The 24,187-nt window shown below is 43.0% G+C and overlaps 1 protein-coding gene across 2 annotated transcripts; it reads right to left on the minus strand.

The window, feature by feature from the left end:
- Positions 1–81: 81 nt before the first annotated feature.
- LOC118362377 (polyadenylate-binding protein 4-like) lies at positions 82–13,969 on the minus strand. 2 transcript variants are annotated; one of them, XM_052486146.1, is made up of 14 exons: positions 13,327–13,969; positions 6,958–7,151; positions 6,741–6,856; positions 5,117–5,256; positions 4,864–4,958; positions 4,574–4,711; positions 4,322–4,417; positions 3,945–4,214; positions 3,642–3,732; positions 3,362–3,487; positions 3,164–3,249; positions 1,073–1,163; positions 747–877; positions 82–650 (listed from the first exon to the last, which is right to left on the minus strand). In XM_052486146.1, the coding sequence occupies exons 1-14, from the start codon at positions 13,490–13,492 to the stop codon at positions 549–551; spliced, it is 1,842 nt and encodes a 613-aa protein (XP_052342106.1). In that variant the 5' UTR covers positions 13,493–13,969; the 3' UTR covers positions 82–548. The 2 variants fall into 2 exon arrangements, with proteins under 2 accessions (XP_052342106.1, XP_035598549.1); XM_035742656.2 differs by having other exon boundaries at positions 3,116–3,249; positions 13,327–13,968.
- Between the last annotated feature and the right edge of the window lie 10,218 nt (positions 13,970–24,187).

Raw genomic sequence — 24,187 nt, forward strand, 5'->3', positions numbered from 1 at the left:
CTTGAGCAATGCAATGTGTAGACACTATGGGGCTAAGGTAGTATGCAAACTATAGTGGAAAAGAAAAAACAGACAATGTGGTAAACTTGATATATTAATCCCTTTATTGAGAATAACATACCAAACGTCCCATAACATGATGGGATAGAGGAATCCAATTTTTCAAATCATTAAACAAAACTTTCAAACAAAGAACTAAGAGCAAAGCTCATTTTCCTTATAGAAAAAGGTTCTGTCCTGGCCACAAAATAAAGGGACTTAGAATAAGTCCATTACTTTTGGTAAAGTTTAAAATTGTTACACAACTAGAAAAATTAAGTAGTGTAATATTTTGTTTATTAATGCTCAAGTACGTTAAAATGTATTCTTTATAACCTTGTTTTTTTTACATTTTTTTGCATAGGATTTTGTAGAAGACCCAGGCATTTGCGACCAATGTAGTAATCTCTACCCGTCTTTTCCCAGTTGCCTGTGTAAAAAAAAAGCAGAACAAGCATAGGATGAGAAATATTATTATTTTTAAACATTTAGTAAGCGGTCTTTACACATCAGGAGGTAGTGGCAGCAGCAGCTGTAGTGATGACTCCCACTTTCTGTGTGGCATCCTTCTTTGCCTGGTGGGCCTGGAGCACGGCAACAGCCTCCTCCACCTGCACAAACACACAGTGAAGTAGGAGACCGTCAGAGATTTGGACAAAACTATGACTCCTAGATCCCTTCTTATGATCTTAACCTGTTGCTGGTACCTTGGAGCGCAAGGATTCGTTGGACTCCAGCATGTGCAGCAGCTCAGAGTTGTCGATCTCAAGCAGCATTCCAGTGATCTTCCCTGCCAAGCTGGGGTGCATGGGCTGGATCAGGGGAAACAGGCGCTCCCCTGAGAGAGAGAGAGAGAGAGAGAGAGAGAGAGAGAGAGAGAGATGGAAGGTTAAGAATGGTTCTCACAGGTAAAATGATACTGTATAATTGCACCTTGTTGCATTGATGTTCAAAATCCCTCCAAAGGGTCTAGACTCTAGAACTTCCAAGGAACAATATGACACACCGCCAATCTGTTCCAGCACTCACTCACCAAGCATCTGCTTCTGCTCCTGAGGCGGTGCAGCAGCCAGCACAGAGGCTGTGAGAGGCTCCTGACCCTGCACATCTACAGCTAGTTGAGACTGAGAATAGAAAGACAGGCCACAAAGAGTTTAAAAACAGGGCAGGGATGAATATACAGTACCAGTCAAATGTTTGGACACACCTACTCATTCAAGGATTTTTCTTTATTTTTTACAATGTAGAATAATAGTGAAGACATCAAAACTATGAAATAACACATATGGAATCATGTCGTACCCAAGAAAGTGTTGTAAAATGTATGTTGTTTTTGTTTAGAGATTCTTCAAAGTAGCCGCCTTTGATGAATTAAACATAAACAAACATAAAATAGATTCAGATTTGTTGAACACTTGTTACTACATGATTACTTGTGTTATTAGTTTGTCTTCACTATTATTCTACAATGTAGAAAGTAGTAAAAATATAGAAAAAACCCTTGAATGAGTAGGTGTCCAAAATGTTGACTTGTATTACGTATGCATGTATGTATACAGTTGATGTCAGAAGTTTACATACACCGTAGCCAAATACATTTAAACACAGTTTTTCACAATTCCAGACATTTAATCCTAGTAAAAATTCCATCTTGGGTCAGTTAGGATCACCACTTTATTTTAAGAATGTGAAATGTCAGAATAATAGTAGAGAATGACTTCAGCTTTCATCACATTGCCAGTGAGTCAGAAGTTTACATACACTCAATTAGTATTTGGTAGCATTGCCTTTGTTTATCTTGGGTCAAACATTTCTGATAGCCTCCCACAATAAATTGGGTGAATTTTGGCCCATTCCAACTGATAGAGCTGGTGTAACGGAGACGGGTTTGTAGGCCTCCTTGCTTGTACACGCTTTTTCAGTTCTGCCATCTATTTTGTGGAGCACCCCCACAACATGATGCTGCCACCCCCATGCTTCACGGTTGGGATGGTGTTCTTTGGCTTGCAAGCCTCCCCCTTTTTCCTCCAAACATAACAATGGTCATTATGGCCAAACAGTTCTATTTTTGTTTCATCAGACCAGAGAACATTTCTCCAAAAAGTACGATATTCATCCCCATGTGCAGTTGCAAACAGTAGTCTGGCTGTTTTATGGCGGTTTTGGAGCAGTGGCTTCTTCCTTGCCGATCGGCCTTTCAGGTTTCGATATAGGACTCGTTTTACTGTGGATATAGATACTTTGTACCCGTTTCCTCCAGCATCTTCACAAGGTCCTTTGCTGTTGTTCTGGGATTGATTTGCACTTTTCGGATCAAGGTACGTTAATCTCTAGGAGACAGAACGAGTCTCCTTCCTGAGCGCTATGACAGCTGCGTGGTCCTATGGTGTTTATACTTTAGTACCATTGTTTGTACAGATGAGTGTGGTACCTTCAGGTGTTTGGAAATTGCTCCCAAGGATTTTTTTTCTGAGGTCTTGGCTGATTTATTTTGAGTTTCCCGTGATATCAAGCAAAGAAGCACTGAGTTTGAAGGTAGGCCTTGAAATACAGCCACAAGTACACCTTCAATTGTCTCAAATTATATAAATTAGCCTATCAGAAGCGTCTAAAGCCATGACATCATTTCCTGGAATTTTCCAAGATGTTTAAAGGCACAGTCAACTTAGTGCATGTACATTTCTGACCCACTGGAATTGTGATACAGTGAATAATAAGTGAAATAATCTGTCTAAACAATTGTTGGAAAAATTACTTGTCATGCACGTAGTAGATGTCCTAACCGACTTGCCAAAACTATTGTTTGTGAAGACATTTGTGAAGTGGCTGAAAAACTAGTTTTAATGACTCCAACCTAAGTGCATGTAAACTTCCGACTTCTACTGTATATGTTAAATGTGTTGTTTTACAGGGTCAGCCATGGTAATACGGCACCTCTGGAGAAAATTAGGGTTAAGTGCCTCGCTCAAGGAGACTTTTCACCTTGTCGGCTCGGGTATTTGAACCAGCATCCTTTCGGTTACTGGCCTTACGCTCTAACCGCTAAGCTACCTATCGCCAGGTTAGTGAGTTTTACCTGCTGTGAGGCGATGGGGTGCACCACCTGGGGGTTAGTGTTGCGTACGTTTGTGGTGTACTTGTAGGACGTCATGGCACGAGGGGCAGGGACTCCCATGGAGGGATGAGGACCCATGGCCTGGCCAGCAATTCCTAATGGTAGGGATTAAACAAAGTATGTATGAGCCAAGCATATGAAGTTTGATGAGGTATTATTTCGACAATGTCAATTGTAATCAGAAGTACTGAGGCAATCCAGACTTACCAATTCTCTGAGCTCCAGAAGGCCCCATGCTTCGGGGGCCCTGAGCGCTAGCATTGGGAGTCAGGTTTCTCGGGTTGGCACGTGGACCAGGCTGGCGCAGGGAGTTGGGCATTCCCTGGAACCCACCTAGGAAGGAAGGTGGAGGCAGGGTTATTATTAGACAGAAGTTAAAGTCCCCATAATACAGTATGTCACCAGGACATGTAGTACTTAAATAAACATTGCCTGGATATACAGCTCATGATAGATTGTCATTGTGTATGTCATCTCTAACCCTCACCTTGGCCTCTGCCACCCTGCTGCTGCCAGCGGGGGTTGTGCCTCATCTGGGCCAGCTGATTGGGTGCATAGTAGATGGTCCTGTTCTGGGCCTGATGTGCACACACACAAACACACGTTGCACAACATTTAAGTTCTCAATCTTACTCTACATTAAAAAAAAAAATACTGATTCTCACTGGCATTTGCACAGCAGTTTATCATATCAACTGGCAGAACCCTGACAGGGCTGTTGTGAAGGGCATTTCCAGTAAAGCACACAACCTTCAAACCCATTTGAACCCGCTCTCCTTTCAACACTAACCTGTGGCACTGCAGGCATGAAGTATCCGCTGGCGGGCTGGAACTGGTTGATGATGGCGTTAGCTGGCATGGCCCTCATGCCAGCGATGCGTTGCACATACTGGTTAGTGAGGTGGGCTTTGCGCTCTTCTTTGCGCTGAGCCAAGGCCACGTAGATTGGCTTGGAGCCCACGACGCGCCCATTCATCTCAGTCACAGCCTTGGTGGCCTCCTCAGGAGAGGAGAAGCAGACAAACCCAAAGCCCTTGGACCGCCCCTCCTCCAGCATCACCTGCATTGAGAGAAGTCAGTTGTGTTTTTCTGGATAACATACTCCAAATACAAAACTAAAAAGGGGTCATTGTTGTTGTACCACATTGACCTCTGCTAAACTCTCACCTTGGCACTGGTGATGGACCCGAATGGTGTAAACTCCTTTCGCAGTTTCTCGTCGTCAATGGTGTCGTCCAAGTTTTTAATGTAAAGGTTAACGCCCTGAAACCAGAAATACAGTCATGACCCACACACATACTCAGCCTGGCTTGTTGTCTAATGGGCGGGTACTATGAGACAATATGTCAGGTTGAATGATGGCATTTGTTTCTTATCAGTGTTCTATTAGACATAGTGGTGCCAGAGGAGGTGACTGACCTGGTAACGGCTGATCCTCTCCTGTTTCAACATCTCAAACTTTCTCCGTAGCTCTGTCTGCCGTTCCATCTTCTTCTGAGCACGCCCCACGAAGACGGTCTTCCCGTTGAACTCTAGACCGTTCATCTCCTCACATGCCTGAGTCGAGATTCATTCTTACAACCAGTGTATATGTAGTAAACCCATAAGTTAACAATGTGATGAGTGATTGTTTCAGTATTTTTCCAACAACCATGAAATCCCACCGACTTGTATTGACAACTGTTGTCATGTGGGTATAATATACCTACCTTGTTAGCGTCCTCGTGTTTCTCGTAACTCACAAAGCCAAAACCTCTGGATTTGCCACTGGGGTCAGCCATAACCCTCACACTGAGAGTTTTACCTGCAGGGAGGAAAAGGGAATAATTATGACTCCGGTATATTAGTTTGGAGAAAGGCAAGTTCATGTCTAGGTTCCTTGGGTGGATTTCAAGACTAATGTGAAAAACTAAGTGGCTCCACTAATGAGAAAACTCAGTATGAATCTGTGTCGCAGCTTACCGTATTGGTCAAACATTTCCTTTAGCTTGTCATCATTCATGTCGTCTCCAAAGTTCTTGATGTAGACGTTGGTGAACTCCTTTACTTTGGCCCCCAGTTCTGCCTCCCTCTCCTTCCGAGACTTGAATCGTCCAACGAACCTAAACACAGCGAGAGCAGCGACAACTCTTGTAAAACAGTCCTGAGCAGGAGGGAGAAAGGGACTGTGATCCATCTCTCATGTTTTTCATCTGAGATACATGTTTTCTGGCTTCAAGCTGGTGTTCCCAGCACTGACATTGAGGATGCCCAGACATGACTACTAAATCGAAGGAAGCACTTCGTACAACACAAGACCACATTGAGTCAGTCAAGGACCTCTCAGGAACAACATTGATCAACCTTCTTGCACGGTTTATGGCACCACAATCAGGAAAACAGAGCATTCATGCTATACACCCAGAACACAGCACACAAACAATGACATTTCCTGGTCCAAGACCTGAAGGATGGAGGGACAGAGGTTCATAAGGAGGAAAGCTGAGGATCAAACGAGCTTGTTGGATCATCTTCCTCACCTGAGACTTTACCTTGCTATGCAGACCTCTCCCAATCCGTGCTCCAGTATTGCATTCCTGCACTCGCTCCATCACTAAAACACACAAGCGTGGTTAGACACATACACACGCCAGGCAGGCAGGGTGGACAAACGTACAGACGGACATTCAGCTGACACGGGGTGTGAGGTGACCAGAGTGTGGACATGTTTTGTAAGTTTCAAAAAAGTAAGCGAGGTGGTAAAGTAAGCACTCCAGTAAGCACTGCAAAAAAAACATTCACTGTTAGTTGTGTAGTTCAACAAACCACACAGAAAGCCATGGTTTATGGGGACTGAGTGTGGGGTGTTATATCTATCTACAGGCCTTTTTGGTTCCAGGTAGAACCCTTTCCAGAGGGTTCTACATGGAACCCGAAAGGGTTCTACCTGGAACCGAAAAAAGGGTTCTCCTATACCTATGGGGATGGCCAAAGAACCCCTATTGAGTTCTCTCATTCACCTTCATCATCACCAGAAATGTTTTACTTCCCCCTTAACAAGTTGAATTGTTTTTTGCCTTGTCACAGTATAGGTAAACAGATGAGCTACTACAATCCTTATCAACATCCTAACTGCCCTTGATTGATCTTAACCAGGAGTTAAGATCAATTCCTATTCCTGGAGAGCTACCGTCCTGTAAGTTTTCACTCCAACCCTAATCTAGTGCACATTCTAATTACTAGATGATTGATAAGCTTGAATCAGGTTAGTTACAACTGGGATTGGAGTGAAAACCTACAAGAGGGTAGATCTCCAGGAACAGGGGCTGCGTTTCAAACTCATTAAAGACATACCCTCCTCCACTTACTCTCGCCTTATGCCCTTGGGGGAATCCCCGCAGCCATCTTTGTCATTGGTTCAAATGATTAACCAAGCAAGGGAAGTTGGCAACGTAAGCCCCTCAGCCCTTGTTTTTGATCGAGTTCACAAGTGTACAATTATGGTCACTCCGGGCCTGAAATTTCTCATAATTCAATTTGCCAAGAAAAGTCAGCCAAAACTTAAAACCAACATTCCCCACCCTCTCCTAGTTCATCAGACACTCACACCTTGCGATCGTTCAGAAGCATGCCGTTCATCTTCTCGATGGCGCGGTCAGCTGCGTCCTGCGTTTCAAAGTGCACAAACGCGTATCCCTTGGATCCATTCTCATCACATACAACCTGTTTGAGAAAAAAAATGTATGCCGTTTAAAAAATATTACATAGTAATAATGTGTATACATGGTCATACAGATGTCTGGCCGGAAACACTTCCATCTTACTTTGCAAGACAGGATGTTCCCAAAGGCAGAGAAGGTGTCATAGAGGGCCTTGTTATCAATGGTCTTGTCCAGGTTCTTGATGAACACGTTGCCCACCCCAGACTTCCTGAGTGAGGGATCTCGCTGTGACCACATGATTCTGATTGGCTTCCCTTTCACCACATCAAAGTTCATGGTGTCCAGGGCTCTCTCGGCTAGAGGGCAAGGGGAGAGGTCAGAGGGTAGAGTCAGGGTGTTAACTTACAACATTAAAAACATCTCAACCACTGGGTCCACTACACCATGTTGTTTATGCTATTTAGTGCCCACTTCGAATCATGGACACCAAATGTACGCCTCCCAATCATTCACTCCTTCAAATTGTGCCCTTGTGGACAAGACTAGAAGTTATTCCTGGTCATGTGGTCAGAAAAAAAACTACTGGCATCAGTTTAAGGCACATTGTTTTAAAGAACCCACGCTACTATTGGAGTGTCCTAACTACTAACTAGACCATGTGACTATTGAGTCTGAACCCCGCCTGCCACCACACTGACCAGCTGTTAGGGGAGGGCACACGGGCGCTCACAGACACATGTGGCCTGCAAGGCACTTCTGGTCCTAAGTCATCATTTATGCACACTCTCATAATGAATATAAACAATGGGATACATACTGTACATGTACGGTTATAATTCAAATGGGGCAAATGGCTCTTGAAAATGTGACATTCTTTAACAGGTTCTCTTTTAGAGGTTCTAATTAATACCAGCCACTATTCATTTTATTTGTCCAAACTACATTTGCTGCCAGTGTGATGTCACTTCGATTTACATTTCTAGATCTGCCGATCGTTATTTATGTTGTGCCAGTTCGCATTTTCCTGCTGCCTCTCTCATGTCCCCTCATGTCCATCTGGGCACACGTGCCAACCAGAGACCTCCCCTTTGTTCCAGTCACTCCACAGCAACACACACCCGGGCTTTAGAGCTAAACATGTCCGCTAAACAAACCAGAGACCTCCCCTTTGTTCCAGTCACTCCACAGCAACACACACCCGGGCTTTAGAGCTAAACATGTCCGCTAAACAAACCAGAGACCTCCCCTTTGTTCCAGTCACTCCACAGCAACACACACCCGGGCTTTAGAGCTAAACATCTCCGCTAAACAAACCAGAGACCTCCCCTTTGTTCCAGTCACTCCACAGCAACACACACCCGGGCTTTAGAGCTAAACATCTCCGCTAAACAAACCAGAGACCTCCCCTTTGTTCCAGTCACTCCACAGCAACACACACCCGGGCTTTAGAGCTAAACATGTCCGCTAAACAAAACAGAGCTCCCTTGCGTCTGTTGGCATCAGCAGTTAGCTGTGCAATTGTACTTCACACAAAACAGCTCAGAGATGGTGTGTGATGGTTTCTCATTGTATGTCAAGTTCTGGAAGGTTCCCATGGCCAACCTTGATGGAAAAAAAATGAGCATCATGTGGAGCTGGGATTGCTGAATCGATGAATAGCAGAAATAGATAAACACATCAAACAAGAGGTGAACTGAATGTAACACACAAAAAAACATTGAAGTGAACTTCACAGGTCAATGCGATATACTAGAAATGTATTTTGTCATAACTGAAAACTGGATATTTTATTCTAGGTGAGGCAGGTAGCAACCCTAATATATTCTGTCAAACATTACCCTTAAATTGAGACTTTATAGGGTTTTAGATATTATAGGCAGGGAATATTTAGGCTGCGTTAGAGATATTTAGAGAGGGGTCCTGAGAGTATGTGCTGGTGTGGAATGTGAGTTGACCATTATCTGCCTGCCATTGATGGGAGACACATTCAACAAGAATGTTGAGATGATCAACACCAGGTCTTGAGACTTAAATGCAGCGGTGACATGCTGAAAGTGGAGATGGTCAGCCAAAGTGACTTCAGACACATGAAGGAAGACTACTCTTCTCAAATGCACTGAACAAAAATAGGAAAACACAACCATTTCAAAGATGTTACTGAGTTACAGTTCATATAAAAAGGAAATACCTGAACTGAATTAATTGAAATCAATTCACTAGGCCCTAAATCTATGGATTTCACTTGACTGGGAATACAGGGATCTGTTGGCACCATTTGCCTCCCACACATCTCCTTTGCATAGAGTTGATCAGGCTGTTGATTGTGGCCTGTGGAATGTTGTCCCACTCTCCTCTTCAATGGCTGTGTGAAGTTCCTGGATATTGGTGAGAACTGGAAGATTGTCTTACTCGTCAATTCAGAGCATCCCAAACATGCAGGCCATGGAAGAACTGGGACATTAAGCTCCCAGGAATTGTGTACAGATCCTTGTGACAAGGGGCCATGCATTATCATGCTGAAACATGAGGTGAATGAATGGCACGACAATAGGCCTCAGCATCTCGTCATGGTATCTCTGTTCATTCAAATTGCCATCGATAAAATGCAATTGTGTTCGTTGTCCATATCTTATGCCTGCCCATGCCATTGCCCCATGGTGGAGGTGGGTTTCTCTGTTCACAATGTTGACATCAGCAAACCACTCGCCCACACATGCTGTCTGCCATCTGCCCAGTACAGTTGAAACCAGGATTAAGCCATGAAGAACACACTTCCTCAGCGTGCCAGTGGCCACCGAAGGTGAGCATTTGCCCACTGAAGTCGGTTACAACGCCAAACAGCAGTCAGGTCAAGACCCTGCTAAGGATGACGAACATGTAGATGAGCTTCCCTGAGACAGTTCCTGACAGTTTCTGCTGAAATTCTTCAGTTGTGCAAACCCACAGTTTCATCAGATGCCCGAGTGACTGGTCTCAGATGATCCCGCAGGTGAAGAAGCCAGATGTGGAGGTCCTGAGCTGGCGTGGTGAGGCCGGGTTGGACGTACTGCCGAATTTTCCAAAATGACATTGAAGACAGCTTATGGTAGAGCAATTAACATTAAATTCTCTGGCAACAGCTCTGATGGACATTCCTGCAGTGATCTTGCCAATTGCACGCTCCCTTTACATCGAGACGTCTGTGGCAATGTGTTGTGTGACAAATCAGAAAATTGTAGAGTGGCCTTTAACTGTGGATGGATTATTTTAGCAAATGAGAAATTCTCCCTAACAGACATAAACAAACTTGTGCACAAAATCTTAAAGAAATAAGCTTTTTGTGTGTATGGAACATTTTTGGGATCTTTTATTTCAGCTCATGGAACATGGGAACATGTGGCGTTTATATTTTTGTTCAGTGTATGTGGTAGTAGTTGTACTAGAAGTTTACTTCCTGACATGATGCTAGGTTGAAGATGACAAAGGTTAAAAGCCAACTCATGCTTGACCCAACAATGTAGTCGGAGACTTCGTCTGGAGAGTGTGACGGCATAACGAAGCCCCGGGAGGCATGCAGAGGTCAAATCATGCGCCGTACCGCATCGCCCCTCTCAAATGTTCAAACAATACGGAGAGCTCCGTATTGTTGATCTCAGGTGGGGGCGGGTGGTCTTGTATAAACAAACTCACTTCCTTGACAACTTACTTTACAATAGCTCTGCTCAGCGCAAGAAGTATGAAAGCCCTGACGTATGCATCACAGTAAACGCTGTACGGCCACTTCAGACGTCAAATTGACCATGCCTTTAAAATAACGGGATTCTAATATCCCATAACTCTTTGCAACAATGGGACTAGCTATGCTAGTTAGCAATGGTGCTGGTAACAGGTTTGTGATGTTGTCTAAACCTGTATATTCACAACCTAGACATGACGTTATATTGTGTTTGTGATCAAAATACAACCTCCAGGTAATATTGCCATGGGGTTCTCTCTACACTGGCTCAGACAAGTGATGGCAGGTGCAAAATGAAAACATCCCAAACTGCATAAACAGTCGGCAGACACAGACACCTTCATAGAACACAAATTATAGCTCAATCTTGCCAGGTCACACTCACCAACAAATACAGCATTCTACTGTAGATGATAACTCTACATTGGATAATGAGAAGAGTGATTGTTGAATCAAGTGGTATATCAAAGCATGAAATTCTGTTGTATTTCAGACTTTCAGCCACAGGATTGGGGCTTGGACTGACTGCAAATGCTGGAAATTCCTCAAGTGTGCACCCTTGTATGGCGTAAATTGGGAGTGGATTTGGGAAAGAAATTGTAAGCCCCTAAAACATGAGTAAAACATTACAGATCCACATGTAGAGAACAACATGGAGATGTGAATTACATGACCCTTCAACAATTACTCAAGAAATCCAACCATAAATAGGTGTTACATCCCAGAGAAAAGTTTCTGCTTCTACAAATACATTCCTGCTATCTATTCAGACTTATTATTTTCAGATGACATAACACAATCCAAAGAAAGCAGAGAAATGCACAAGTTAATGTTCAGATGTGCCTTTTCTTCCTCTCTGTGTGTGTGTAAGGCAGCAGGGGAGGCGATGGGAATTAATTTCACTGCAGAACAGTTTCCTGGTGGCCCTTTAAATAGGAGCTGAAATGGGTCACTTTGGGTTCCAGCGTTTCCCAAACTCAGTCCTCGAGACCCCAAGGGGTGCACATTTTGGTTTTTGCCCCAACACTACAAAGCTGATTCAAATTATCAAAACTTGATGATAAGTTGATTTGAATCAGCTGTGTAGTGCCAGGGCAAAAGCCAAAACGTGGGATCCTGAGGACAGAGTTTGTGAAACCCTGGGTTAGGCAGTGTGGAGCAGTACTCTGGAGCAAAACTGTAGCGCCACTTATTCAAAGGTAAATGCAGAACAGCCTGGCTACAACATGTACAAAGCAGGAGTCTTGGAGCAGATTCTGGTCAATCCTCCAACACTGTCAGATAGAAGTGGGCCATCATTGCTATATGGGTCAAGAGATACTATTCCAAATGTGTACTTCTCCACTCAACGGAGTTGGTCCATGCAAGGCAAAAAGTCGTTTTGAGAGTCTGTACAGTATGCTTTAGTAGACTGACTGTGCCATGCATGGTTCTGAGCAAGTTTACTTGAGTCCAAAGTGAGGGAAACATTTATCCTCTCCCATTAATTTTGTTAATTGCAGAGTTGGGGCTTAGCCTACACCTCTTAGATTGCCTTTGTATTGGTATGTTTGCACTAGGTAGTGGAGTCTGGAGGTAACAACAGAGCTCTATATAGGTAAAATAGGTGTGAATTATGTAGATATGATCAGAAGTCTGTGGACACCTGCTCATTGAAAATCTTATTCCAAAATCATGGGTATCAATACAGAGTTGGTCCCCGCTTTGCTGCTATAACAGCCTCCACTCTTCTGGGAAGGCTATCCACAAGATGTTGGAACATTGCTGCGGGGACTTGCTTCCATTCAGCCACAAGAGCATTAGTGAGTTTGGGTACTGATGTTAGGGGATTAGGCCTGGCTCGCAGTGTGCGTTCCAATTCACCCCAAAGCTGTTCGATGGGGTTGAGGTCAGGGCTCTGCGTAGGCCAGTTAAGTTCTTCCACGCCGATCTCAGCAAACCATTTCTGTATGGACCTCATTTTGTGCACGGGAGCATTGTCATGCTTAAACAGGAAAGGGCCTTCCCCAAACTTGCCACAAAGTTGGAAGCTTTAAGATTTCCCCTCACTGGAACTAAGGGGCCTAGCCTGAACCATGAAAACAGCCCCAGGCCATTATTCCTCCTCCACCAAACTTTACAGTTGGCACTACGCATTAGGGCAGGTAGCGTTCTCCTTGAACGGGACTTGGAATTGCACATGGGGATCTTAGGCTTGTGTGCTGTTGCTCGACAAAGGAAACCCATTTCATGAAGCTCCCGACAAACAATTATTGTGCCGACGTTGCTTCCAGAGGCAGGTTGGAACTCTGTAGTGAGTATTACAACCGGGGACCTGTTGTGAGCTTGTGTGGCCTACCACTTCGCGTATGAGACGTTGATGTTCCTAGACTATCCACTTCACAATAACAGCACTTAAGTTCACTGGGGCAGCTCTAGCAGGGCAGAAATTCACTAACTTGTTGAAAAGGTGGCATCCTATGACGGTGCCATGTTGAAAGTCACTGAGCTCTTCAGTAAGGCCAGTCTCTACTGCCAATATTTGTCTATGGACATTGCATGGCAGTGTGTTCGATTTTATACACCTTTCAGCAACGGGTATGGCTCAAATAGCCGAATCCACTAATTTGATGGGTTGTCTAAACCTTGGTATATATTGTGTACTTTCTAACGGGAAATCATAATTGATACACATTAAAAGCTAGATGTGCTTTACATTGTATCCTCTTAGACAGATGCACAGAATAACACGGACAACATGCTCAAATCAAAGATCAAATCAACTCTTCACCATAATGCAAACAAACACCGATTTTGAGGCATGCTTTTTTTCTTACCGTCCGTGGGTTGCGAGAAATTCACATAGGCATAACCCAGAGAGCGTCGGGTGATCATATCACGACATACTCGAATAGACAGCACTGGTCCAGCTGGGCTGAATTTCTCATACAGCATAGCTTCAGTGATATCAGGGTGCAGGTCGCCAACATATAGAGAAGCCATTGGACAACTCCCCTCATTCGCTGTGTTTATTTCTTGAAGTGCAAAAAAAAGTATGAATTATTCCCTCGCGTTAGCCACGAGAATTGTTAAGAATTGTTCGCCGGGGCAAAATCTGTGCGTAATGAGCCTAAGACGCTCTTCCAAAATGTGACTTGACCTAAAAGTATTCCACGACTCGCTGACGAGAAAAGAAAAGAGACAGCTAAAACAGAATGGAATTTCGGCGTATTCTCCTGAAAATTCGATTTGTCCTAAACGTCGGTTTAAGCCCGAGGCCCCCAAATTATTAACCCCCCAAATAATGTTTTGCGATTTAAAATATTTTTTAGATTACGACAGCTACTTATTTTATTTTTATTTTATGATTTTTTTTTTTTTTTTATATTTTAAAAGTTGTTAAAGAACGGTGAGTTACACTCACGGTTGTTTTGTTGCTGGGGAAAAGAGACTGCGTGGGAAAAGCATGGGCACTATATAGACAGTGCAGTGCGCAGAAGAAATAGACAGGGTCAAACTTGTGATAGGAAAAAAACTGAGCATGCGTTGTAAAAGGGAGCGCGGCGGGTGTTCCGTCACAACTACTCAACACAAATCCCTACAGCGACATCTGGGAGTGACCACAGCTTTTTGCCATTGACCAGGTTTATTAAACCCCCCCAAAAATCAGTACGACGTGTGTAGGGTAACATGGGGTAAAACTACCCACCTAAGATCAATTGCTGAAAAAAAGTTAGGATATTTTTAACATTTTATTTTTAGGTGGATGATGGTCATGCTTATGGTAACAAACTATGATGGAAAATGGCTGCAGTTAACAAAACATTTTTTAAATAAAATGTCATTTTTATGTAAGGAACATTTGATTAGTTGAGGACGATTTATTTGGTCAAGTGTGATTATATCTACAACAACAACAAAAAAATTATATATATTTACCTCATTGTTTTGATGGAATGACTTCAAACTGATGAAAACCCGGAATTACGGGTATTATCACACAGAGGGCGTCTCACCCTATTAGTGGTGGAAAAAGTACTCTGTTTTTATAATTCTACTTGAGTTAAAATTTCAAATTTCTACTTGAGTTAAAGTCTAAAAGTACTTGGTTTAAAATATACTTAGTGCATTCAGAAAGGATTCAGACACCTTGACCTTTTCCACATTTTGTTAATTAAGTTACATCCTTATTCTAAAATGGATTAAATAAATAAAAATCCTCAATCTACACACAATACCCAATAATAAAAGTGAAAACAGGTTTTTAGAAGTGTTTGGAACTGTAAAAAAAAAACAGAAATACCTTACAGTGCCTTGCGAAAGTATTCGGCCCCCTTGAACTTTGCGACCTTTTGCCACATTTCAGGCTTCAAACATAAAGATATAAAACTGTATTTTTTTGTGAAGAATCAACAACAAGTGGGACACAATCATGAAGTGGAACGACATTTATTGGATATTTCAAACTTTTTTAACATATCAAAAACTGAAAAATTGGGCGTGCAAAATTATTCAGCCCCCTTAAGTTAATACTTTGTAGCGCCACCTTTTGCTGCGATTACAGCTGTAAGTCGCTTGGGCTATGTCTCTATCAGTTTTGCACATCGAGAGACTGAATTTTTTTCCAATTCCTCGTTGCAAAACAGCTCGAGCTCAGTGAGGTTGGATGGAGAGCATTTGTGAACAGCAGTTTTCAGTTCTTTTCACAGATTCTCGATTGGATTCAGGTCTGGACTTTGACTTGGCCATTCTAACACATGGATATGTTTATTTTTGAACCATTCCATTGTAGATTTTGCTTTATGTTTTGGATCATTGTCTTGTTGGAAGACAAATCTCCATCCCAGTCTCAGGTCTTTTGCAGACTCCATCAGGTTTTCTTCCAGAATGGTCCTGTATTTGGCTCCATCCATCTTCCCATCAATTTGAACCATCTTCCCTGTCCCTGCTGAAGAAAAGCAGGCCCAAACCATGATGCTGCCACCACCATGTTTGACAGTGGGGATGGTGTGTTCAGGGTGATGAGCTGTGTTGCTTTTACACCAAACATAACGTTTTGCATTGTTGCCAAAAAGTTCAATTTTGGTTTCATCTGACCAGAGCACCTTCTTCCACATGTTTGGTGTGTCTCCAAGGTGGCTTGTGGCAAACTTTAAACAACACTTTTATGGATATCTTTAAGAAATGGCTTTCTTCTTGCCACTCTTCCATAAAGGCCAGATTTGTGCAATATACGACTGATTGTTGTCCTATGGACAGAGTGTCCCACCTCAGCTGTAGATCTCTGCAGTTCATCCAGAGTGATCATGGGCCCCTTGGCTGCATCTCTGATCAGTCTTCTCCTTGTATGAGCTGAAAGTTTAGAGGGACGGCCAGGTCTTGGTAGATTTGCAGTGGTCTGATACTCCTTCCATTTCAATATTATCGCTTGCACAGTGCTCCTTGGGATGTTTAAAGCTTGGGAAATCTTTTTGTTTCCAAATCCGGCTTTAAACTTCTTCACAACAGTATCTCGGACCTGCCTGGTGTGTTCCTTGTTCTTCATGATGCTCTCTGCGCTTTTAACGGACCTCTGAGACTATCACAGTGCAGGTGCATTTATACGGAGACTTGATTACACACAGGTGGATTGTATTTATCATCATTAGTCATTTAGGTCAACATTGGATCATTCAGAGATCCTCACTGAACTTCTGGAGAGAGTTTGCTGCACTGAAAGTAAAGGGGCTGAATAATTTTGCACGCCCAATTTTTCAGTTTTTGATTTGTTAAAAAAGTTTGAAATATCCAATAAATGTCATTCCACTTCATGATTGTGTCCCACTTGTTGTTGATTCTTCACAAAAAAATACAGTTTTATATCTTTATGTTTGAAGCCTGAAATGTGGCAAAAGGTCGCAAAGTTCAAGGGGGCCGAATACTTTCGCAAGGCACTGTAGGTATTCAGACCCTTTGCTATGGGACTCGAAATTGAGCTCAGGTGCATCCGGTTTCCATTGATTATCCTTGAAGATGTTTACACAACTTGATTGGAGTCCACCTGTGGTCAATTCAATTGATTGGATGTTATTTGGAAGGGCACATGCATGTTTATATAAGGTCCCACAGTTGACAGCGCATGTCAGAACAAAAACCAAGCCATGAGGTCGAAGGAATTGTCCGTAGAGCTCTGAGACACGATTGTGTCGAGGCACAGATCTGGGGAAGGGTACTAAAAAATGTCTGTAGCATTGCAGGTCCCCAAGAACATAGTGACCTCCATAATTTTTAAATGGAAGAAGTTTAGAACCACCAAGACTCTTCCTAGAGCTGGCTGCCCGGCTAAACTGAGAAATCGGGGGAGAAGGGCCTTGGTCAAGAGCCCAATGATCACTCGGACAGAGCTCCAGAGTTCCTCTGTGGAGATGGGAGAACCTTCCAGAAGGACAACCATCACTGCAGCACAACACCAATCAGGCCTATATGGTAGAGTGGCCAGACCATGAGAAAAGGCACATGACAGTCCACTGGAGTTTGCCAAAAGACACCTAAAGGACTCTCACAATTTATAAACAAGATCTTCTGGTCTGATGAAACTAAGATTGAACTCTGGCCTGAATGCCAAGTGTCACGTCTGGAGGAAACCTGGCACCATCCCTATGGTGAAGCATTATGGTGGCAGCATAATGCTGATTCACATCAATGCGCTATGTAGATATCAATAAGTTATATCTGTATCGCCGTAGACGACACCTGTCTTCCTTACCTCCGAGTGTTTATTCAAGTTGGATCATCTTAGGTTGCCTACAGCAGTCGCATCATTGGAAGACATAGTTTTCCCGCAATCCATCAAACACATTTGGTGTGTCATCATAGTGCTCTCTGACTTGTGGTCAGACTCGATCAGGTGGAACGAACTTGAACTTTCGCCTGTTTTCAATTATGATTTGAATGTCATTGAGAACAGAGAAGTGTCAAAAAAAATCTAACATCCTTTCTGAATTTCAAAGTAATCCTTGAAGTAATCTAGTTTTTCAAAAGTGTCTAATCTGATTACAATATTTTTGCTGGTAATATAACAGATTACAGTTACCATTATTTGCAATCCCTTACATGTAACGTAATACATGTCATCCGTTACACCCCAACCCTGACTGTGTGGATGTTTTTCAGCGGCAGGGACTGGGAGACTAGTCAGGATTGAGGGAAAGATGAACAGAGCAAAGTACAGAGAGATCCTTGATGAAAACCTGCTCCAGAGCCCTCAGGATCTCAGTCTGGGGCGAAGGTTCACCTTCCAACAGGACAATGACCCCAAGCACTCAGCCATGACAATGAAGGAGTGGCATCTCTGGAGAGACCTGAAAATAGCTGTGCAGCTATGAACCTGAACCTGATAGAGTTTGAGAGAATGGGAGAAACTCACCAAATACAGGTGTGCCAAGCGTCATACCCAAGAAGACTCGGCTGTAATCACTGCCAAAGATGCTTCAACAAAGTACTGATTAAAGGGTCTAAATAATTATGTAAATGTGTTATTTCAGTTTTATTTTTAATAAATTAGCAAAAATATCAACCTGTTTTTGCTTTGTCATTATGGCGTATTGTGTGTAGATTGATGAGGGGAAAAAATGAGTACATTTTAGAATAAGGCTGTAATGTAACAAAATGTGGAGAAAGTCGAGGGGTCGGAATACGATCTGAATGCACTGTATGTATATGCACAGCAGTGTTCTAGAATATTGGACTGTTGGCTTTCATACTTTTCAAAATTTCAGAGCAGATCAAGCAATTTCTCCAACTGTCAACACATTAAAATGAATAGAGGATGCGTACCGGTAGATGCATTGGTTGGGAATTGTGGGGAGGTGCTGGTTCAGGCTGTTTGTACCCTGCAGATGGTGGTCTCAGTGCCATGTAGCTACAATGGGATACTAGACTATTGCATCAGTGTCTTTGGACTATGATTTATGTAACCATAATGCTCACTCCACATTTCATTCTAAATGGCTAGGCTTGCTGCTTGCAATGTTTTTCAACTGTAAAAAAAAATGTATTTGCAGGACAAAGACTTAGAAGATTTAGAATGCCTGAAGTGCATCGCTTTGCTTTTCTGGTTAGCTAGCAAGTTTCACCATTCAATTATTTCAGATCTAGCCTACAGGAGTACAAGTTTCACCATTCAATTATTTCAGATCTAGCCTACAGGAGTACAAATTTCACCATTCAATTATTTCAGATCTAGCCTACAGGAGTACAAGTTTCACCATTCAATTATTTCAGATCTAGCCTACAGGAGTACAAGTTTCACCATTCAATTATTTCAGATCTAGCCTACAGGAGTACAAGTTTCACCATGGCACGGACTGCATACATTGGGACGTGAGAATTATTATAATATGTCAATTATAGAACTCTATAGGCTGGCTTTCTCAGGCTATAGGCGATCTGATACATGACACAGTTCGGTGTCATGTAAACCGTAACCAATGTATTCATGAGAATATTTGGCGTACATGGCTAATGGAAACTTCTATGATATCATGGTGGTCTGCAAACAAACGTTTGCATGTGCTCATACATAACAGCATGAACAGCATGTGCTCATACATAACCTAATCAGGTGTATAGCTTCCGTCCCTCTCCTCGCCCTTACCTGGGCTTGAACCAGGAACCCTCTACACACATCGACAACAGCCACCCTCGAAGCATCGTTACCCACCACTCCACAAAAGCCACGGCCCTTGCAGAGCAAGGTGAACAACTACTTCATGGTCTCAGAGTGAGTGACGTCACCGATTGATACGCTATTAGCTCGCACCCCGCTAACTAGCTAGCCATTTCACATCGGTTACACAGAATTAACCCGGTGTTCTCATTTAGGCTTACTTACCTTACTCCAGGACTCCATAGTCTCAGACTAACTAAGCCAAACTTAAGCCACGTTCATGAAAACTACTTAAATGCCCTAGTTTAACTAGTACACATTAAGGCCTACTCCTGACTTAATCTAAACCCTATCTGTGAAACCGGCCCGAAGTGTTTGTTGTCATTCAACAAGAGAAGACTAGTTTTCATGTAGATTTTTTATACTTGAGAAATACTGCACCAAACATCTTAGCTTGATGAAAGTTTGTGCGACTATGACCTCTGGAAAAATGTATAAATTAATGACAGATTACTTGATTTAGTAAGTGTTTCTATGTTGTTGCTACTGTGGGTCAAGAGAGACATACAACAGTAATATTATCGCTTTGTTCTAATTTTTCAAGCGAAAGTATTTTTGGGAGTATGAGAGAGGGGTGAGATAGTGAACATTTCGACTGTCAGGCGGACCGACAGCCCCGGAGACACCATTGGAAATGCACCAAGATCCAGGAATCTGAAGATTGAGCTGAGGAGGACGCTGCTCTCAGATGCAGAGTAGCCCACATTTTGCGAGCATGGAGAGGGTAGAGATAGTCAGACTAGTAAAGTGTGCTAAGGAACAGAAGCTGGGTATTGGAGAAAGGCCATCAGTTCTACCAGACAATACAGCTGATGAAGGTGCATGAACTTGGTGAACGGATAGACGTGGTTATGAGCAGTGAGGAAGAAGGTGAAGAGCCGAGTGCAGAGGGAAGATGCGTGTTGAGGAAGAATGGCACCAAGTACGAACTGTACTCTGCTGTCTCTGATGGCTCAGAAATGTAACCTGATGAGAATGAATTACCTGCAGTGGCAGGTGCGGTGAAGACCTCCGAGTCCAAACCTCGCCCCCTATGGTCATGCAAAGGATGATTCTGGCTCAGTGGAAGTGAAGTTCTTGGAGAAAGTGGATCCATGCCTTTTGGCTGACCCATATGTAGTATCAGGCTGGGTAGAAAATAATTTGAGTACTGTTAAATGAGTGAAGGTAACTCGAAGTGGACTGCCCAGAGGGAGCAGGCACATCGCGTCACGCACCTCAGAACAAGACCTGTGACTAGCTTTGCTCTCCGGAGCGTGGTGCCTTTGAAAGGAGTGATTATTGGGGTTGCGTTAAGTGTTGAGGTGGAGTAACTGAAATTGAAGATTCCCTGTATCTGTGACGCCCGCCGTTTGGTGCAACGCAGACCCGGTGGTGAGCATGGTGAAACTGAGAAGACACTGTCTGTCCTTTTTTGAGGTTTTGAAGCAGTCTTGTCAGTTAAGATTCTTATTTACAATGACGGCCTAGGAACAGTGGGTTAACTGCCTTGTTCAGGGGCAGAACGACAGATTTTTACTTTGTCAGCTCAGGGATTCGTTCTAGCAACCTTTCAGTTATTGGCCCAACGCTCTAACCACTAGGCTACCTGGCGACCCCACTAGGCTTCCTGTCACCCCTATATATATTGTATCCACTCATTAGTTACCTAAAATATAGATGTATGCATTATACAAACGTATGCTAATCCTTCGGGAGGGCTTTGAGGGAGATAAGAAAAAAGAGCCCTACTATCTTCTAAAAAAACCCTACCCCATCCCCTTCCAACATCAATAACCCTACACTTCTATATTTCCCTCTCTGCAACATACTTACACCAATATAACACATGCTCCACCGTTTCATCGACCCTGCAATTCAGACACATACCATTTACATGCTTGCCAACCAGATGTAATGACGAGTTCAATGTCCTAGGTGCAACCGAGCAAACAACACCTCTTCCTTCCTATTCTGACCTTTGAATCTCGGTCCACCAACATTTCTCTGGAGGGCATATAAATACCAGCCCTTGGTCTCAGTCCCATCTCTTCTGCCACACATCTATCAAAATTGCCCTGATCTTACATTTGGCCTCAGCTCCACCCAGTGGAGCATGAATATCAATTATATCTAGTTTTAAAGCCCCTTTGCCTATCTGGTCTACAATTATTTCACTCCCTTCCACACCCAGTCTCTCGATTCTCCTTAATAGTGTTAATGCTTGCAATAGTAGATCACTCCTATTAGATTTTCCAGAGGATAAACTACACAATACAGAAAGAGAATCTGAGCATAATACAATTCTGACAGGTTGAACGTCCTCCACCTACTGGAGGGCAACCACTATATTAACCGCCAATATTTCAACAGAGTACAGACAGTTAATCTGTTAGTCTTCTACATATCTGCACATAAAATTCAGGAATGTAAAAGCCTGCTCCTGTGCGCCCACAATCTGGGTCCTTGGATCCATCTGTGAAAAACTGTAAAAATGCATAAACTTCTACCAATGTCATTGTCAACCAGTTTCCCTATATCACTGACTTCTGACCAATCTTTTATTTTTTAATAGCTAGCCTTATTGTTTGGCTTGTTATTAGGCTATTATTACACAGGCAGCCCAATTATTTCTTCCACAAAATTGGTCTTTTGACCAATCACATTAGATATTTTCACATCAGCTCTTTTTCAGCAAAAAAAAAATCTAACTAAACTGTTTTTTCTCAATCTCTTCATTCAAAGACTCAATCATGGACACTCTTACTGACAGTTGTGGCTGCTTTGCGTGATGTATTGTTGTCTCTAATTTCTTGCCCTTTGTGCTGTTGTCTGTTCCCAATAATGTGTGTACCCTGTTTTGTGCTGCTACCTTGATGTGTTGCTACCACGTTGATGTCATGTTGTGTTGCTACCACGCTGTGTTGTCTTAAGTGTCTCTTTATGTAGTGTTGTCCCTCTTATCATGATGTATGTTTTGTCCTATATTTGTATATACTGTAAACGGCAGAATTCCAGCTGCATACCACCCTGCATACCACTGCTGGCTTGCTTCTGAAGCTAAGCAGGGTTGGTCCTGGTCAGTTCCTGGATGGGAGACCAGATGCTGCTGGAAGTGGTGTTGGAGGGCCAGTAGGATCCCAATGCCCCAGGGCAGTGATTGGGGACACTGCCCTGTGTAGGGTGCCGTCTTTTGGATGGGACCTTTAAACGGGTGTCCTGACTTTCTGAGGTCATTAAAGATCCCATGGCACTTATCGTAAGAGTAGGGGTGTTAACCCCGGTGTCCTGGTTAAATTCCCAATCTGGCCCTCAAACCATCACGGTCACCTAATAATCCCCAGTTTACAATTGGCCCATTCATCCCCCTCCTCTCCCCTGTGACATAGGTGTCTGGCTAGACTGCAAACTCTCCTTCCAGACTCATATCAAACATCTCCAATCCAAAATCAAATCTAGAGTCGGCTTTCTATTTCGGAACAAAGCCTCCTTCACTCACGCCACAAAACTTACCCTAGTAAAACTGACTATCCTACCGATCCTCAACTTCGGCGATGTCATCTACAAAATAGCTTCCAATACTCTACTCAGCAAACTGGATGCAGTTTATCACAGTGCCATCCATTTTGTTACTAAAGCACCTTATTCCACCCACCACTGCAACCTGTATGCTCTAGTGGGCTGGCCCTCGCTACATGTTCATCGCCAGACCCACTGGCTCCAGGTCATCTACAAGTCTATGCTAGGTAAAGCTCCACCTTATCTCAGTTCACTGGTCACGATGGCAACACCCACCCGTAGCACGCACTCCAGCAGGTGTATCTCACTGATCATCCCTAAAGCCAAAACCTCATTTGGCCGCCTTTCCTTCCAGTTCTCTGCTGCCTGCGACTGGAACGAATTGCAAAAATCTCTGAAGTTGGAGACTTTTATCTCCCTCACCAACTTTAAACATCTGCTATCAGAGCAGCTAACCGATCGCTGCAGCTGTGCATAGTCCATCGGTATATAGCCCACCCAATTTACCTACCTCATCCCCATACTGTTTTTTTTATTTACTTTTCTGCTCTTTTGCACACCAGTATCTCTACCTGCACATCATCATCTGATCATTTATCACGCCAGTGTTAATCTGCTAAATTGTAATTATTCACTCCTATGGCCTATTTATTGCCTACCTCCTCATGCCTTTTGCACAGAATGTATATAGATAATTTTTTTCTACTATGTTATTGACCTGTTTATTGTTTACTCCATGTGTAACTCTGTGTTGGTGTCTGTTCACACTGCTATTATTTTATTTATTTTTTATTTCACCTTTATTTAACCAGGTAGGCAAGTTGAGAACAAGTTCTCATTTACAATTGCGACCTGGCCAAGATAAAGCAAAGCAGTTCGACAGATGCAACGACACAGAGTTACACATGGAGTAAAACAAACATACAGTCAATAATACAGTATAAACAAGTCTATATACAATGTGAGCAAATGAGGTGAGAAGGGAGGTAAAGGCAAAAAAGGTCATGGTGGCAAAGTATATACAATATAGCAAGTAAAACACTGGAATGGTAGTTTTGCAATAGAAGAATGTGCAAAGTAGAAATAAAAATAATGGGGTGCAAAGGAGCAAAATAAATAAATAAATTAATTAAATACAGTTGGGAAAGAGGTAGTTGTTTGGGCTAAATTATAGGGGGGCTATGTACAGGTGCAGTAATCTGTGAGCTGCTCTGACAGTTGGTGCTTAAAGCTAGTGAGGGAGATAAGTGTTTCCAGTTTCAGAGATTTTTGTAGTTTGTTCCAGTCATTGGCAGCAGAGAACTGGAAGGATAGGCGGCCAAAGAAAGAATTGGTTTTGGGGGTGACTAGAGAGATATACCTGCTGGAGCGTGTGCTACAGGTGGGAGATGCTATGGTGACCAGCGAGCTGAGATAAGGGGGGACTTTACCTAGCAGGGTCTTGTAGATGACATGGAGCCAGTGGGTTTGGCGACGAGTATGAAGCGAGGGCC

Source organism: Oncorhynchus keta, chromosome 29, assembly GCF_023373465.1.
Source record: "Oncorhynchus keta strain PuntledgeMale-10-30-2019 chromosome 29, Oket_V2, whole genome shotgun sequence".
NCBI lineage: Eukaryota > Metazoa > Chordata > Actinopteri > Salmoniformes > Salmonidae > Oncorhynchus > Oncorhynchus keta.

Bases quoted from the DNA above. Each gene is read 5' to 3' on its own strand.
- LOC118362377 (XM_035742656.2), bottom strand. From the start codon at position 13,492: ATGGCTTCTCTATATGTTGGCGACCTGCACCCTGATATCACTGAAGCT. The intron at 5,257-6,740 runs GTGAGTGTCTGA...CGCTGTGTTTAG, and splicing joins CTTCTGAACGATCGCAAGGT to GTTCGTTGGACGATTCAAGT. The intron at 4,418-4,573 runs GTCAGTCACCTC...TTCTGGTTTCAG, and splicing joins AGAGGATCAGCCGTTACCAG to GGCGTTAACCTTTACATTAA.